Source organism: Sesamum indicum, linkage group LG4 (genome assembly GCF_026168435.1).
Source record: "Sesamum indicum cultivar Baizhima isolate 11 linkage group LG4, ASM2616843v1, whole genome shotgun sequence".
NCBI lineage: Eukaryota > Viridiplantae > Streptophyta > Magnoliopsida > Lamiales > Pedaliaceae > Sesamum > Sesamum indicum.
The window spans coordinates 11,970,701-11,987,889 of NC_142660.1; the positions used below are offsets into that span (position 1 = coordinate 11,970,701).

At 34.3% G+C, this 17,189-nt stretch overlaps 3 protein-coding genes across 3 annotated transcripts; 2 read left to right on the top strand and 1 right to left on the bottom strand.

Moving 5' to 3' along the window:
• Positions 1 to 780: 780 nt before the first annotated feature.
• Positions 781 to 3,694, top strand: LOC105160356 (E3 ubiquitin-protein ligase SINAT3). Its single transcript, XM_011077687.3, has 3 exons — positions 781 to 1,691; positions 2,466 to 2,852; positions 3,147 to 3,694. The coding sequence occupies exons 1-3, from the start codon at positions 1,458 to 1,460 to the stop codon at positions 3,507 to 3,509; spliced, it is 984 nt and encodes a 327-aa protein (XP_011075989.1). The 5' UTR covers positions 781 to 1,457; the 3' UTR covers positions 3,510 to 3,694.
• A 158-nt stretch (positions 3,695 to 3,852) lies between these two features.
• EMB1796 (Pentatricopeptide repeat (PPR) superfamily protein) lies at positions 3,853 to 6,244 on the bottom strand. Its single transcript, XM_011077688.3, has one exon. It carries the CDS (start codon positions 6,189 to 6,191, stop codon positions 4,200 to 4,202), a length of 1,992 nt encoding a protein of 663 aa, XP_011075990.1. The 5' UTR covers positions 6,192 to 6,244; the 3' UTR covers positions 3,853 to 4,199.
• Positions 6,245 to 13,299: 7,055 nt separating this feature from the next.
• Positions 13,300 to 17,079, top strand: SOS3 (Calcium-binding EF-hand family protein). Its single transcript, XM_011077690.3, has 9 exons — positions 13,300 to 13,664; positions 14,840 to 14,994; positions 15,341 to 15,423; positions 15,593 to 15,652; positions 15,770 to 15,878; positions 15,970 to 16,022; positions 16,110 to 16,190; positions 16,285 to 16,397; positions 16,590 to 17,079. Exons 2-9 carry the CDS (start codon positions 14,880 to 14,882, stop codon positions 16,651 to 16,653), a joined length of 678 nt encoding a protein of 225 aa, XP_011075992.1. The 5' UTR covers positions 13,300 to 13,664; positions 14,840 to 14,879; the 3' UTR covers positions 16,654 to 17,079.
• The last annotated feature ends 110 nt before the right edge of the window (positions 17,080 to 17,189 follow it).

Below are 17,189 nucleotides of genomic sequence, written 5' to 3' on the forward strand. Positions count from 1 at the left end.
TTATTTTAATCGTTTTGTGGGTGGAATAACATGGGATTAGCTTTTAGGTTTGGGCTTTTAGTTAAGCGTGTCCGACTCTTGCAAAGCAAGGTGGTTTGGTTAGAATCTTGTTTGCTTACACTTGAATTAATTATGGATAAATATAATAACTAGTCCTTTAAATTTATACTTAAAATCATTTTAGTGCCTCACTTTCATTTATAACGTTAACGTACCCGATCTTGTTAGATTTTATTCTAAATTACTCTTTATGATCACTTTTTGACGAAAATTTGCTCATAATTGAATTTTTTAAAATAAAATGGTCAATTTTTAGGGAGTTTTTTCACTAATTTTCAAAAAAATATACATTCATCCTTATTTTGGACGGAAAAAGAACTACAGCTTTGGTTGTTGATCTTAAGGGTTGTTCCGTTGATAGCTAGCATTGTTCTCAGAGAAAATTAAGTGAAAAAAAAAAATAAAGTAGAAAATGAAAAGACAGCTACTGTTAGACAATTTGGTTCTAATTTTCAATTTTTTGATATTAGTACATGAATTTGTAAGCAATTAGAAAAAGCATGTGGTGTTGGTTGTCAGAAAATTACATGAAAAGGATGCTTTTCCAAACTTTATTTTTAACTTTTATTGTCATTGTCTTCTGGTGGTTTGAACACATCATTTGCAGTCACAAGAAGCATTTGTGGAATGTAGTGTTGTCAACTTGTGGAAGAACAATGCCTATATATGCATGATTTTATGGAAAGTTTGCCAATTACTTCTCAATGTTTGTAATGAAAATTATGGGTTATGTTTCCCACAATTCTATAGCCAAAAACCCAAATCTTACATATTAGCAACTACTGTAAAGCTATGTGAAAACAGAACCTTCCTTTTAACGAAAAAATGAAAGAGGATGAGAGACGGAAACCTGTCCGTAGCCGTGGGATTAACTTCCTAAGTTGAATTATTTTAAAACCAACGGCGATCCTCGTTTTCTCTCTCCTCTCATAAACCTGAAAGAGAGAGAAGGACAAGAACCCGCTTTTGATCCTTTTCGGTTCTTTGTGAATCGGGCTCTCGCACTTTCGTCGGCGCTTGTTTTTGCCAAACTCTTCTCTTTTCTTCTTCTCTTAATTCTGCCTCCATGGAATGAAGAAGCTGAAGGTGAGGGGGAAGAAGGATGAGAGAGAGCAGAAGATCAATGGCAACTTGAACCGAAGAAAGATTGGGATTTTGGAAGTGCATCTCGGGTTTCTGCCAAAGATCAAGACTTCGGAAGTGGGTATACGACGTTTCTGCAAATGATTAAGTTTCTTGGAGTGGGTTGTTGAGATTATTGCAAAAAGTTTTCTACCTAAGATTGGAGAGCTGTACAAGTGAGAATTTCACATTTTTCTTGGGGGAAAAGATTGGATCTTTGGGTTCTGTGTCGGAGAAATCGAGATTCTTGGAAGTGGGAATCTCTTCCCCCCAAAATGGCAACAATTGAAATGGAAAGTGTGGAGTGTGTTTCTTCATCAGATGGAATTGAAGATGAAGAGATCCAGTCTTCAGTAACTTCACATCCACATAACAGTCATCATTCTCATCCCAATCAGTATTCTTCAAAGCCTCTTAATATAATATCCTCTGGACTTGCTCCCACAAGCGTCCATGAGTTGCTGGAGTGCCCTGTTTGCACTAATTCCATGTACCCGCCAATCCATCAGGTCTGCTCTTTCTTTATCTCATTTCCTTTAGCTTTTTCAGTTTCTAGGCCTCTTTTACTTTTCTGTTCGACAATTGTGGTGCTGAATGCCTCAGTCTTTTGGTTTGATTTTGATGCCCCTTGTCCTGAAGAGAACTTGAGTGGAGTTGAATGTAGGGTATAGTCATCCAATGTAGTTTAAGATAATCTTCTGATGGATAAAAGTATCACTGGACTCTCATCAAAGACATTACTTTGACAGGGTACTCGAATTTCTTGTTAACAGTGGACTCGAATTAGAAAGTAAGTTCGTGTCATGGTTCTTGGATTAGTGTCCTTTACGGAGTAATCGAAAAATTTGGAGGTTTTGTAAAAAGACATATATAAGGGTGAGGATTTAGTTTGAACAATTAATCAGAGAAAAGAACAAAGGAGATTAAGAATTTTAGATGCTTAAGGGGGTGCTTTCGATAGTAATTTGAAGCCAAGGTGAGTTGAAAATCTGTTGTAAGCAATCTTTTTTCATGAAATGGGGCTTCTCAAGAGCTTCTGCCGCTAATGTCAGAAAGAAGTGCTACAGTCTCTCGTGATCCTAATATTCTAATGAAGAAACCTTTTGTTGTTTATCAATCCCCACCACACAAAATCTGTGCTTGTTGTCCTAGTTTATTTCTGTGCTGTTTACCTAGCAAGGAAATTAGAATGTGTCGGATGTCTGGCCAGAAGAAGCTAATATTTACTTCTTGTGACTTATGTAAGAGAACAAATCATTCATTTTGCTTTATTCTTTCTACAGTGTCACAACGGGCATACTCTGTGTTCTACATGCAAAACGAGAGTTCATAATCGATGTCCAACTTGCAGACAGGAGCTTGGCGATATCAGATGCTTAGCACTAGAGAAGGTTGCCGAGTCACTGGAGCTGCCCTGCAAGTACTACTCTTTGGGCTGCCCAGAAATATTTCCATATTACAGCAAGCTTAAACACGAAGCACTTTGCAATTTCAGACCCTACAATTGTCCGTATGCTGGATCGGAGTGTGTGGTGACGGGGGACATTCCTTATCTGGTTGCCCACTTGAGAGATGATCACAAGGTGGACATGCACACTGGCTGTACCTTCAACCACCGCTATGTGAAGTCAAATCCTCGTGAAGTAGAAAACGCAACATGGATGTTAACCGTGAGTTCAGATTTCTGTTATATGCTCTATAAGAATTCAATAACATGCCTTTCTTACTTTTTCTTTACATCGTACTCTTTGCTGCTCATCCTTGTTTTCCACTGGCGTTCTTAGTTTGGGAACACCGAAGTTTCAGTTGAAGTATATAGTATCTAACTACACCTAATTTGTTATATTATCAAACGATAATGGTATATGTACGCAAAAGGTGTAAACAAATATTACTGGTGCTCGTTGAGAACTCTCTGTATAGTAAATGGATAAGTAATCTGTTTCTGCTTCTCATTTCATTAGGTATTCCATTGTTTTGGGCAGTACTTCTGCCTTCACTTTGAAGCATTTCAGCTTGGTATGGCCCCCGTTTACATGGCATTTCTTCGTTTTATGGGCGATGAAATTGAAGCACGCAACTATAGCTACAGTTTAGAGGTAGGAGCAAATGGCAGAAAGCTGATATGGGAAGGCACCCCACGAAGCATTAGAGATAGCCACCGAAAGGTCAGGGATAGTCATGATGGTCTCATTATCCAACGAAACATGGCGCTTTTCTTCTCTGGAGGTGATAGAAAGGAGCTTAAGCTCAGAGTCACTGGAAGAATTTGGAAGGAACAGCAGAACCCAGATGCTGGGGTGTGCATACCAAATCTTTGTAACTAAACTAAGAAAGGCAGTTTAGGAATCAACTTCTTTGTGTTTCTGGGTATTGTTTCTGCACGGTTGTGTGTGTCTTGGAGACACTACATAAGCTTGTTTCATATCATCCAAATTCTGCTTGTTAACATAACAAATGGCTTTTCAATTGCCTTTGGTTTCTGAAGATTAAATATTGCTCACTTCTTCTACTTTACTTTTAGTTTTTCCCGCACTGCACCGTGACCTTGGTTCACTCGCTCCGATTAAATCTGCATCAGTTGCCCAGTGCCAACCACGCTTCTGTTTCTTCTAGCTCAAATTTGAAAAGAAGAAAATTGCTGCTGGTGCTAATTAAAGATCTGGTAACTTGAAATAGCAACTCAAAGAACATATTTTTTCGTGCCAAAACAGGTACATCCAACCACCAAGATTTCCTATTTATTTACTGAAGAATAAGACATGCACCAAAAAAATCACGGAAGGAAATTTTTCTTTGTTGTTTCTGTGGACTGAAGCCACATCAACAACATTGGAACTAAAGGTGCATCAAGTGGGCTGCATCATCCTCCATACTATCGCTACATGCATTACAAATACACTTCCTCGTATCTCAATTTCATAAAATATCATTTGAATGAGGTTGCAAATATTAGTATTATGCTCAAATTTTTCAAAGGAGAAATAATATTGCCCTTCAGTTCAAAACTTGCCCTGTCAAACTGTTACTTGCTCGCTTACACTATTGCCTACACTTTCTGCTGATTCTTGTCCCACATCATTGTTGGATGAAGTAATACCTGCAGAAGTTTCATCAGCAATTCCTTCTCCAGCCTGCATTTCTGTTTTCTCAGAAAAAGAGGTAGTTGCAGCATCCTCAGAGGCTTCAGATGACTCCTCTTCTACATCCTTGTTCTCACTATCCTTGTTGCCGAACAACTTAGAGGGCAATAGAGAGGCAACTGCAGCCCTAGCACTAGCCTTGGCTCTTTCAGCTTCTTCAGCAGCTTTAGCTGCTGCCTCAGCCTTCTCCCGTTCTATGTCTGACTTAAGATTCGTCACCTCATCTTCCCTCCCTTCCTTTCTCAACCCTTCTCTAACAAACTCCTCTACCTCCTCAGTGAAATCATTTGGATCCTCTCTCAACATACCATCAACAATCTTCAGCACTTCATCATGCTTCCTGACCTCAAATAACGCATTCATGATGAACTTATAGGCATCATCATTCATCCTCAGTTTTGGCACCATCAAGTCAAAGAATGACTTCGCCTCATCAACTTTACCTACTTTAACCAATCCCTCAACCAACCTGCTATAGACCGCCAAGTTCGGCCTCAACTTAGCCTCGACCATAGCCCTAAAGTATTGGGCTGCATCATCTGGTCTATTCTCCTTAAAGCAAGTGTCCATCAGGGTAACAAAGGTATACTCATCTGGACTTACCTTCTTATCGCCCATCCCCTTGTACAGCTCCTCTGCCTCAGCCAACTTATCATTACTACACAACTGATCAATCAGCACATTATATGATAAAGTATCCGGACTGCACCTTTTCTCTCCCATGCTATTGAAAACCTCAATGGCATCGCTAAATCTCTTCTCTGCACAATACCCATCAACTATGATATTGTAACTCCCCAAGTTCACACTCAATTTTCTTGGAGGATTATGCTCATCCTTCATCCTCTGAAACAGATTCAGTGCCTCCTCAAACTTGCCATTTTTGCTCAAAGCCTCTAAAATATAATTATATGCAACTGCACTCATCTTAATAGGAGAGCCCTCACCCAGAACCCTCTTGTAACATTCCATAGCCTCTGTCTCCATTCCTTTCAAAAAATACCCTTTCATCAAATTCCCATAAACCACCCCATCTAAAATCTCCTCTGACCCCATTTTCTGGTTCAACTCCTCATACAATTCAAAAACCCCTTCTGCATTCGAATTCTTCGCTTGCCCCAACATCAAGTAGGAATAGATTGTAGGATCTGGTTTGAACCCCTTTGTCTCCATTTCATCCTTAATTTCAAGCGCTTTTTCAACTTGCTGATTATCCACAAGCCCTTTAATCAGAATGCGATAAGTGGTGGTTGAGGGATTAAACGGGGCATCATTAATTAGCTGCTTGTATTGCTCTAACGCCAAATCAGTTTTCCGGCAATCGAGATAAACGGTGAGGAGAAGATTGTACGTCACGACATTAGCTGCGACGCCGGCTTGGGTGATAAATCTGTGGAGAGAGAGAAGCTCAGAATACTTTAACTGCCGCAACTGAGCAGCCATAACGGAATTGCAAGTGTAAATGGTAGGTCGGCAATTGGAGTAAATGGAGTGACGCGTGAGGAGCGCCGCCTCCTCGAGATCATTTTCGCGGATGAGCTTGAGAATACGGTTATGGAGGTTGAGGCGATTTCCGGAAAGTGCTGAGACGGGCTCTGGAAGCTTGGGGGCATTAGGGTTCTGCGGCGCTGGAGAGGGAGAAGGACGAGGTTGCTGCTGTTGTTGATGCCGAAGGGCGGAGAGTGGGGGCTCGATGCGGAGGCGACGTTTGCGCTTGCGGCGTTCAGCAGCGGCTTCTTCTGGGGTGGCGAAGGAGAAGAGGCGGATTGGGAGGAAGGTGGGTGGTGGCGCGTGAAACCGCAAAGGGCGAGGTTTTGTTAGGGTTTTGGTGAGGTGGTTGAACAATGAGAGTTTGGAGAGCGCCATTTGTGTGGGATAGTTTACTGTGTGTTGTGTGTGAAGAGGGTGCGTTTTCAGGGTTTCAATTTACATTGATTTTGTAAATGTAATGGGCCCATTACATTAATAATGGGCCGACGTGGAATGAACAGCAATCTATAGCGGCCCATTTCCATTTTACTTCCAAACGTAAGGGCCCCGATTCTAGATCCGAAGCAGCCCGAAGAAGGATCAGCTTATGACTTTGAAGCAGTGTCATATGCCTTTTCTTTCCATTATGTACTTCGGCCAGTAGTGGAACTTAATCAATTACATCGGGGATGGAACAGAACCCGACTCTTAGAAGATTCTCCTTTCCCTTATATTATAGTTCAAACTCGCCTAAAAGCTCTTAATCAAATATGCTAAGTAGGTTGATGGACAGAGACAGATGTCAACTTTAATTATATGACTGCTCGTTGCTCCACTCTTTCTTGATTTCAATCTGAAAGAGGACGACCACATACTCTGAAGAAAGGGATGGCCAGGTTGAGAGAGAGAGAGAGAGTCAGACCTACGTTTCGGATACGCCTAACCCAACCACATGAATAAACTAGGGCACAGGTACTCTAATCAGAGTTCTCGCTCTCCCGCTTTTGCGAGGTTTACAGAAAAAAAGAATCCAACTATATTATTTCTATGTAAAATATATAAAAAAGAGAAAACTAACATATTAAAATTTGAAAAGTTGATTAATTGAAGGGCATTTTTGAAATAACAAAAAATTGGTGCGATCGTGTCAGTAACCGCTATTTGTAAGTATAAATAATTTTTTTTTTTTATATTAGTATAAATATAAATATTCTTTTCATAGTACTTAGCACTAATGTTGTGTTTGGATGAACGCCTTTCGAATTTAATAAAATAAATGATTTTAAAGGACTCCAAATCAACAAAATTCGAAAACCAAACAACTCCAAATTTGTTACCAAGAATTTGAAAAATTTCCAACAACAGATCCATTGATCTAAATGTAATATTCTTTTTTCATAAACAAATAGGTTTAATATCAAAACTGAAAACCTGATCTGAACTAACGATATTTATATTTCATTTTTCCTTGTTCGCGTGTTTACAACACATAATTTTACTAGTTAAAATTTATCGAATTTGCTGATATTAACAATAAAATTAAATAAAAATTTATATTTACTCTCGATTGTCTTATTGATTTATTAAGATCAAGTAAATATTTTTATGACCAAATTACTCTCATACGTCTTCACATTTTAATACATGTGATGAGGTATATTCTTACCGTTATAAAGGTAGTTTAGTGGGAAAAAATATATTTAACCTGCAACAAGTCAGTAATAAATCAATTGAATGCAAATATTAATTTTCATTTAGATTTTCTATTGATGCCAGTAAATTCAGTGAATTTTCACTAATAGATTGACCTATTTGTTAGATAGAAATAAATTCTAAAAATACTAAATATATTTTTAAATCATAAAGAGTTTACATATAATTATGTCAAAAAAATTTTTTTAAAAAAAGAGTATAAGTATCTCTTATATTTATTGCATAAGACATAGTTTTGGACCTAATAATTGATACTTTAGTATTTAGTGAAGATTTGTGGAGCCGTCAGAAATTTGTCGGTGTGAAAGTTCGGGTGAGGGCCCATAATTCAAATGTGCACTAATTCTATACCTTTAGCTCCAATTGTTACAAGTCATTATATGCTTCAATGTCTATTTCTTGAATTTCTGCTCATTTTTTTAGTGTAGGCCAAGCTTGATTTTCCACATTATTGCATTTAGGATAAATGGATATTCACGAGGTTGTCGGGGTTTGTCATAATCAAAATGTTTTTTTTCTTTTAAAAAAAAAACCTTTATTAAATAAAATAATAAAAAAATACTCCTGTGATCTTGAAAATATAGTAGGTAACCCTTTGTGGATAGCAGTGGAAGAGACGTGCTTGATGGTGCAATTTATTTTTTCCTCTTAAATGAAAAAAATTGCCCTCACAAGTCCTCAATTATGAAATAGTCATATTTAAACAGAGAAAGATCACAACCATACAAATTCTACAAAGCAAAAGCGGATGAGAGAAGTTGGCTTTGATGTTCCGGAGAAGTTGTACGTTGTGATCTTTCTCTGTTTAAATTAGGACTGTTTTATAATTGATGTCTTGTATTCGCGGAGGATATGAGCAATATTGTCATTTTAGAAGCAAAAACAAATCGCACACCAAATGCGGTTGTCCTACTGCTGTCGGCAAGTGGGTTAATTATTACTATATTTCTAAGATCGTGGGCTGATTTTTAACATTTTGTTTAACACAAAAGGGTTTTTAAAATACTTTAACTATCACAAGACGTAAATTGCTTTAAAGATGATGCGGTTGTTATTGACTTACGTCCATGTTCTTGCAAAATTCAAAGTAATAAGAGAAAATTGGTTCAAGAATTCTTTCACAAGAAACATGATATTTCAATTGATTCATAGAATTTAAATAAATTTATTCTAAATAAATCCTATGATCCGAGTCGCAGGTTGTCAGACCTCGCATTCTTGAAAAAGTTTGGAACCTGAGAAAAGAAAGCAGATTGTTAGGTTGTTGGGAGGTCCTTAGCAAAGACCCATTCAATATCTAAATTGGTGAAGGAGTTCGAGATAAGAAAAATAATGTGAATGCGATCTAATATGGATTTTCAATATAATAAATATCTTATCATAAATGAACTGTAAATGAGGTATTTATAATGTCTGAATGGGTCCATTTGCCTATCCAAAAAGTCCACAAGTATTATGCCGCGTGTCGTGATCCTAACTTATATGACGTTAGGTTCATCAACGGTCCTTGATAACAGGTCCTTTGAGTTAGGTCATGGATTCAGATCAGGATCAACAACCTGACCTGAATTAAAAAGGCGCAGATCTTCAAGTTGGTTTTGTAAAAAACACTTATTTTGAAAGTATTTGTTTCATTCTAGTGATTATTGTCTTAATTCCCCATCACACTATATTACTAAAAAATATCATGTCAATCATAAACAAACATTAACAACTGTGTGTTGATAATAATCGAATATGTGAATTATTTGAAATATTCATAAAAAAAAAAAAAGCCAATGATGACCAAAACTTGTTTTTCTTGTTTGGACACTATTCATTATGACTCTTATTTCAAATCAAACAATATAAAAAGTAGCATTATTTCTTATGAAAAGCTAAAAAGTAAAAGAAAAAAAAGGAATTGTTGGCTTTTGCCTTTGATTTCTAAAAAGGTCTCAGCTTTTTTTTTTTTTTTTTAAATGAAAAAGGTTCAAACTGCAATGTTTTCCACATTTCATTTTCTACTTGAGCATATCTATTTCGTTGTCATTATGTAGCTATCAGTATTTATTAATTTCCTTTTTTATTTGGAGGATTGTTGAAATATATTAATTAAATTATGACATCAACCTACCTAGTTGATCATGTCAAAAATTCAAAATTTTATTGAAACTAGAAACTAAAGAAATATATAGTGGGTGAAAAATCAACTGTATATAGTAATAAATATTATTATATAATTAGTCATTTTTAGCAACTGCATAATAATTACCTAAAGACTATATTTACGTAATACATCATTAATTAATATATTCTAACATTCTCTTTTCATTAATACATAATTAATTTTTATTTTTGTTCCTAAAAGTAATATATATATATATGTATATATATAAATACTATCACGAGCTATTGTCGATCCTATGAAAAGGATGTTTGGCTAAACTTATTTAAAACAACGTATAACATCATACGTTTTATATAATATTAAGATTTTAAAATATTTCGATAAAATAAGATTATACAACTTATAAAATATTAGGAATCATTTTGTAATTAATATGATTAAAATTAAAATTTAAAAAATAGGGTGCGAAGTCCTTATTTTTTCTAAAAGAGCTTACAAATATCTCATAATATATTTTGAAAAGCTTATAATTCAACTCACTCAAACATCCTCTTATTTGAATATGATCGAACTCAATTCAAATTAAAAATATGGGATAATTACATTTACACCTCTTAATTTATAATTTATTTATACAAACTATTATTGTTTTTGCATAATTACAGAAGCAACTCTTAGTAGCCAAAAAATAATGGTAGTTTGTGTAATAATGTTGACGTTTTTAGATGATGTATATGTCATTTTTTTAAAATAACAGTTTTTATGAATGTATATGTAATTTTCTATAAAAAGAAATGTTACGGAATGCAGATGCAATTATCCATAATAAAAATAGTAATACGTAAACATGCAGCCAGACATGTAATTATCCATAATATTAATAATAATAATAATAATATGTAAACAAGCAGCCAGACAACCATCAAAGATAGCAGCCTTGGACGACTTAAAAGTTAAATCCACATCCCATCCCAGGCCAGCTTGCTATTCGGAGGAAAGGAGCCATAATTGACTTTACTACTCTAATCGTGTTTCAAGTTTCACGACTTCATTTATTTATTCAAAATTTTGACTTGTATATATGAGCAAGAGCAACGCGTGCCGCTCAATTATACATGCTACTTGCTATTAAATTAAAACATTGTGAGTATTTATTTATTTTTGTTTACGTAAATATTATATTAATTTTATAATTCATATATAAAATTACATATGTATATGAAAGTATAAATGGTTCTTGAAACTTATTTTAAGTTATATTGGTCGTTGGAGTTAAAATCATCCCGATTTGGAGTTTTTGTTTTATGTATATCTCTCTTATTTAAAAACATATCCCCGTTTTCTCTCTTGAATAGTTAATTTATTTCTCATGTTATGATCTAATATTTTCATTTATACATATTGATGTCAATAACATAAAATCGAAGGTACGAGAGCAATTAATTTGAAAATAATAAATAGTTCTTTATTTTGAAAATTGAAATAAATATAATTTTTTAAATAAATGTTATAACAGATATTTTTTCCACATGCTAATGAACTATTATCAAAATGGGAGACCAAAACAAAAAAGAAAAAGAAAAAGGAATGGAGAAGAAGAAGAGATGTGACTATTCATTTTTTTTTAATTATTATTATTGTTTTTTTATTTTTTATTTTTTATTTGGAAAGGAGTGGTGTTGGTGATCTTTGTTGTCGATTTTGCTGCGGTTTGTGCCAACATATCTCTAGTCCTTTCTGGATTTGATGGCTCATCTACTAACATATGTATGGCTTTCTTTTGTTTATTTAATTATGGCCATATTTTACTTGAATGAAATAAGATTAATACTTAGATTTTTATGGAATTTGAATTTAAAACCTCAGTTATTATAGTTTGCTTTTAATATTTAAGGTTAATCATATTATATGCTTTACGTTTACTCGTCTTGTCGACCACATTTACGTACAAGTTTTTTCAAATTTTTATAAAAAGTTGAAATTCGGGAAATAAGTAAAATAACGATTTTTGTGTAAAAAAGTGAAAACGTAAAATAATATTTGTAAAAAATTAAAACTAATTATATATAAAAAAAATGTATCAAAATCTGTAGGTGGAACAACTGTCTCTCTACTTGTAAATACTCTAAAAAAAATAATAAAAGAGTAAATTATAACGTGCTCCTCTGAAATTTATCATATTATAAATACCTCTTATTATCTAAAAAATTAATAATAACCCTCTAAAATTGTAAATACCTCCTTACAATGGGCTGTCACAAAAGAGTATTTTGTAATATAAAATAGTATTTTTAATTTTTCAAATATATAAGAAGAGATATTTGTATTTATAACAAATTTTAAGGAAGTCCATGTAATTTACTTAAAAAAATAAAATAGCATTTCTTAGCAGAATTAAAAAAAAAAAAGGTTTGAAATTGTATTTAGAGATTACAAGCGTTCCTTTAGACGATAATCTTGCAGTAATCTGGTGTAATTGAATTTCAAGAATTAATGTGGATATGATCATAGTGTTGTTAGGCAAAAATGAAATTTTTATTTGAATAGTGAGTTAGATATACCAAATTGATAATGATTGGTGATAAGCAATTTAAAGTTTATTGGTTGAGATAATTGGAATATATTTTAATTAACAAGGACAACTAATAAACTCATTAAAATCTTAATTATTTTAGTAAGCCAGAAAATGACAAATACATACATAACTGGAATACAGTCATTTGTAGAGTATGGAAAGTAGAGACGTAGGCAGCCGTTGCTTTCTTGTACATATATATATATATATATGCTACTTGTTAATTATGTGTAGATAGATAAGTTCGAGGACTTATATGATTATAAATTATAATGCATTTTATTAATATCAATTGAATTATCAATGATTCTTTATCTGACAGGTAAGATTGAAATATTTAAATTGAGAAATTGTGCGTTCGAGTCTTTCGAATATAATTTTAATAGTATTATGATAGTTCTATGTTTTGCTTTAAATTTGTTGATTGATTTAAAAATATATTATGTATTGCGTATTGATTGTTGCAATAGTATATTGATCGATTTAAAAATATCGATATCTTTTTTTCTTTTTCTTTTTAGATATCAATTAAATTGAGTGAGTGACTGACCAGTTAATATCGATATATTCGCCAAAGTAGGAAAATTGAGAGATCACAATGAAGTTGGTGGGAGTTCAAATTCCGCAAATGTGGGCCTTTTTTTTTCAAGAATATTTTATTACAATTACACAATTTTGAATTTGTATATACACATCTATCCCTTTATAAATATAAAAGTAATACTAGTGTATTTTTATCAATTAATTATATATAATGCTGAAGGAAGGGTAAAATTGAATTTTTATATGAAATTTTTGTCGACTTAGTATTTTTTATCCAAATGCTAACTAACGGGGTGCAATTATAAACAAAAATTTCTTAAAGAGAAAGCAAATATAATTTCAGAAGTTTTTTTTTTTTTTTTTTTCATGAAGAGAAACGCCATTTCGCATTTCTTTAGGGGCCCAAGTATAATTGATACATATATATAAGTTTCTGAGAATAGTGGTGGACAGATGGAGTTGGAGTCTTGAGAAGAATACATAATGAATTATTAAATCAGTGGACATCATATGTATATTTATTACACGTTTACGTCGAGATGGAGATCGATGTCCGGTTTTGGTTTATTTGTGGTACAAAATAATGCAATGAAATTGTAAATGAGGGAACAGAAAGCGAAAGCCTTTTAACTCTGGCTGAATGCGACCGAGCCCAGAAGTAAACGCCTCCTGCCTGCTGTGAACTCAAGAACACCAATCCCATTTCACAGTTATTATGTCAAAAGAAATAGAAAAAGACTAAATACAGGTTGTATTTTTTCTTTTTCATTAATATCCTTTTACATATATATGTATATATTTATAGAGAGAGAGAGAGAGAGAGAGGTGTACATAAGCAGGAAACATGCAAGCATAGACACAGAATTAGGTGTCACAAAGAGCAACACTTGCACAAGCAGCAGCGTACCCAAGATCCCGCGCCTCACGGGTTAGTTCTTATCTTCCTCTTCAGCTCTTTTCTACTTTCTCTGGGTTTTCTTGGCTACTTCATTTTTCTTCTTCTTCTTCTTCTTTGATTGGTAATATATTTTGTCTTTGTTTTCTCTTGAGTTGTTGTCTGATTTGTGTTGTGCATTATGGGTTCGGAATCAAGATTCATTCTTTTTCACCTTAATTTCCTACAAAATGATCCTATGTGACTTCTGATCATCGTTATTAATCTAACATGTTTTTTGGGCTGTTGAGGATCTTGTAATATTGGGCATTGATTGTTTTGTTTCAGTTGAATTCTTGGATGGGGAAAAAAAAAAAGAAGAAAAGAAAAGAAACTCCTTGGTTGTGGATTTTGCTTAAAAGATTGAATTTTTGGTTAGTAACATCAGTTAACATGCACTTACCGGTCTGCTCCTTAAAAAAGGTTATCTGTATATATTCACAGTGTTCTTGGCTTTGACATTTAGTGGAATTTAAGTTTCTTGGATATTCCTTCTGATTGATAGGGTCAAATGAGGAAAGGGTTAGATTTGCTTATGGTCATACTGATTTTGTTAGAATTATATATGATATTTGGCTTTTTGGCTGATAGTAAAAAGTCCAATGATAATTTGTAATTTCCCTTATAAAAGGGGTGAATTTGACTTGGTAAGAGGTGGTCCCATGAGTATGTATGGCTCCATATCGGGAATTTATCGCCACATTTGTTGCCTTAAAACTATAAAAAAAAATCAGATATCCTCTGGCATCTTGTTTGTGTTTCCTGCTCTCCGTATCTCTGCATTTTAATCACAATTAATTATATTGGATACTCTTAGGTTGTGTATGGATTGATGGATTTGGAAATGAGAATTCTAAGTTCATTTACAAATATATTGAGCGTGTTTGGATATTTCATGCTACAGTGAATTTCAAGTATTAAACTCCGAATTTGGTGGCCTTAGTATATTCTAGGATGGTTATTCATTTCCTCTTTTAAAATCCCAAATTGAGCTATATCTTGAGGGATTTTATGATTTGTTTGGATGGCCAGCCATTGAAGTTATCTTCTCGTCATGATCTTGCACTTCGTCATATTTGCAATAGTGATATCAATCTCTATAGGTGATCCGACGAACTCTTGAACAACCATTTTAGGACGAACTAAGTTATTATGAACCATTTCGACAGGTGGGGGTTATCACAAGTAGTTCCTCTAGCATGAGTGTATATGATTGTGGACAAACCTATTGCCTTTCCTATTCCGATGGGCTGCTTTCACTCTAAATCCCGAAGACACGTCCCTGGTTACGAGGAGCCGACTGTTCTTGCTGCTGAGACACCTTGTGAGTATGCACCATATCGCACTCATCTTACACTCATCTTTTGCTTTAAAGGGCTTCATTGGATCTCTACATGAAAATAATTCAAACGTAGATTATCATAAGTGGTTGTTTAAAACACCAGAGTATGATTTACTTAGTGAAACATAAGGAATCTGCTTGATGCCTGCTGATGTCTCCGATCATAGTCAAATTTCATTTACTTTGAACACATCAAATATTGTGCTGTTTGGCTAAGGCTAGATATATGCCATAAGTGATAAGTCTCAGTCTACTGCTTGAACTCGAATTTGCTCTATGCTCCCTCAGATTTTATCCTTGTGGTTGATTGGATTTTATTATCTTGCAGTCACAGTGAGCGAAGTAGAAGCTTTATATGAACTGTTTAAGAAAATAAGCAGCTCCATAATCGATGACGGGCTCATTCACAGGGTATCGTCATCAGTTCACTTATGACTTGATTATATCTCTTTTTTTTCATTCAAAAGTTACTATGTTCATATATATATATATATATATATATGATTTAGTGACCTGTCGCTCACAAACTAGAAAAAAGTATCTTATTATAGTGCATCAACTTTTTGTTCAAACTCATCAGGAAGAATTCCAGCTGGCACTTTTCAGAAACAAAAACAAGAGAAATCTATTTGCTGACAGGGTGGGTACTGCTTCATTTTTGTGTGATTTCTTTCCAATGTATATCCACCTTGTTAACAACATATGTATCTCTATGCTATCCTTAACTGAATCTGCATTGTGAAAATTGCTCATGTAGATATTTGACTTGTTCGACTACAAACGTAATGGAGTGATTGAATTTGGAGAATTTGTCCGGTCATTAGGCGTATTTCACCCTGTTGCACCAGTTGAAGAGAAAGTTGCATGTAAGGATAAGATTCACTTTGCATGGCATACCTAATGATCTGAATAGGTGGCTTTGGTTTTTCTTCTCTCTAACTAAACATTTTCCGACAGTTGCATTCAGATTGTACGATCTGAGGCACACAGGGTACATTGAGAGGGAAGAGGTAGGCTCTCAACTGTTCAACTGAGTAGAACGCAGTTTTTTCTCTCCGAGTTTAGTTTCTGAAGTAGCATTTGGTGTAATTTGGCAGTTGAAAGAGATGGTAGTGGCACTATTACATGAATCAGATCTCGTACTCTCAGATGATGTTGTTGAAACGATTGTAGACAAGGTCAAGATAGAACCAATTTGGCTTCTGAATTTTGAATACAATCTCTTTAGATTCATATATTCACTCTCTCATGTGGTTTTATCTTATGCCACAGACGTTTAGTGAGGCAGACGCAAAGGGGGATGGAAAAATCGACCTAGACGAGTGGAAGGAATTTGTATCCAAATATCCTTCTCTTATCAAGAACATGACCCTTCCATATCTGAAGTAAGTTTGAAGCATCAGTTCAAACCATATTATTCAAAAAATGCACGTTGCCAACTCTGTTCTTCTTTATAGCAGTCGAAAATTTGTTCCCAAGACTAACCAGAAGTTCAGAATTTTACATTACCTTATGCACATGCATTTGTTAGAATACTATGTGAGGCTTGTCTGAGATATCATACCTGAGCTTTTCAGGGATATAACACTCGCATTTCCTAGCTTTGTGGTGCGGTCAGAAGTCGAAGACATGGAAGTGTGAAACGTACAGTTCGGCATTAGAATCTCCCCTCGTTTCTCGCCTGGGGGCGATCAACTTTAAAAGGAAATATAGTTTCCTAAAATTTGAGTCGATGCTTGGAGAAGATAGTACAAACACGGACGAAAGAGATCTCGGTTTGTTTCAACATGTCGGAAGAAGCCTCTATGAGTTGATTTGCAGAAAGTTTAAGGTTTGCAAGTTCTGGTATTGCAGGTGAATTGTATAGGATCAAGATTAACATATTTTGTGTTGGATAATTTGAAGGGATTTTCTTGTAGTGGTAGTAGGTTTTTGAGGTATGGGAATGTCTTATGTAGAAAAGATCCATTGTCCATCATGTGTAGGGACTAGCATATAATAATTGGACATGAAATTAGTATTGTTATTTTTATGTAGTAAATAGTAATAAGGTTGTATTTAAAGTTAGATGGGATAATTGGCAATTTCCTTCTTGTTTCTTTTCTTTTTCTTTTTTTTTTTCTTTTTTGGATACAGTAAAGATAATTTCATATCTCAATCAAAAAAATTATATAATT

Coding starts and splice junctions, on each gene's coding strand:
- LOC105160356 (XM_011077687.3), top strand. CDS start 1,458: ATGGCAACAATTGAAATGGAAAGTGTGGAGTGTGTTTCTTCATCAGAT. Junction 1,692..2,465: donor TGTACCCGCCAATCCATCAG/GTCTGCTCTTTC, acceptor TTCTTTCTACAG/TGTCACAACGGGCATACTCT. Junction 2,853..3,146: donor ACGCAACATGGATGTTAACC/GTGAGTTCAGAT, acceptor TCATTTCATTAG/GTATTCCATTGTTTTGGGCA.
- EMB1796 (XM_011077688.3), bottom strand. CDS start 6,191: ATGGCGCTCTCCAAACTCTCATTGTTCAACCACCTCACCAAAACCCTA.
- SOS3 (XM_011077690.3), top strand. CDS start 14,880: ATGATTGTGGACAAACCTATTGCCTTTCCTATTCCGATGGGCTGCTTT. Junction 15,879..15,969: donor AGTTGAAGAGAAAGTTGCAT/GTAAGGATAAGA, acceptor ATTTTCCGACAG/TTGCATTCAGATTGTACGAT. Junction 16,398..16,589: donor ATGACCCTTCCATATCTGAA/GTAAGTTTGAAG, acceptor TGAGCTTTTCAG/GGATATAACACTCGCATTTC.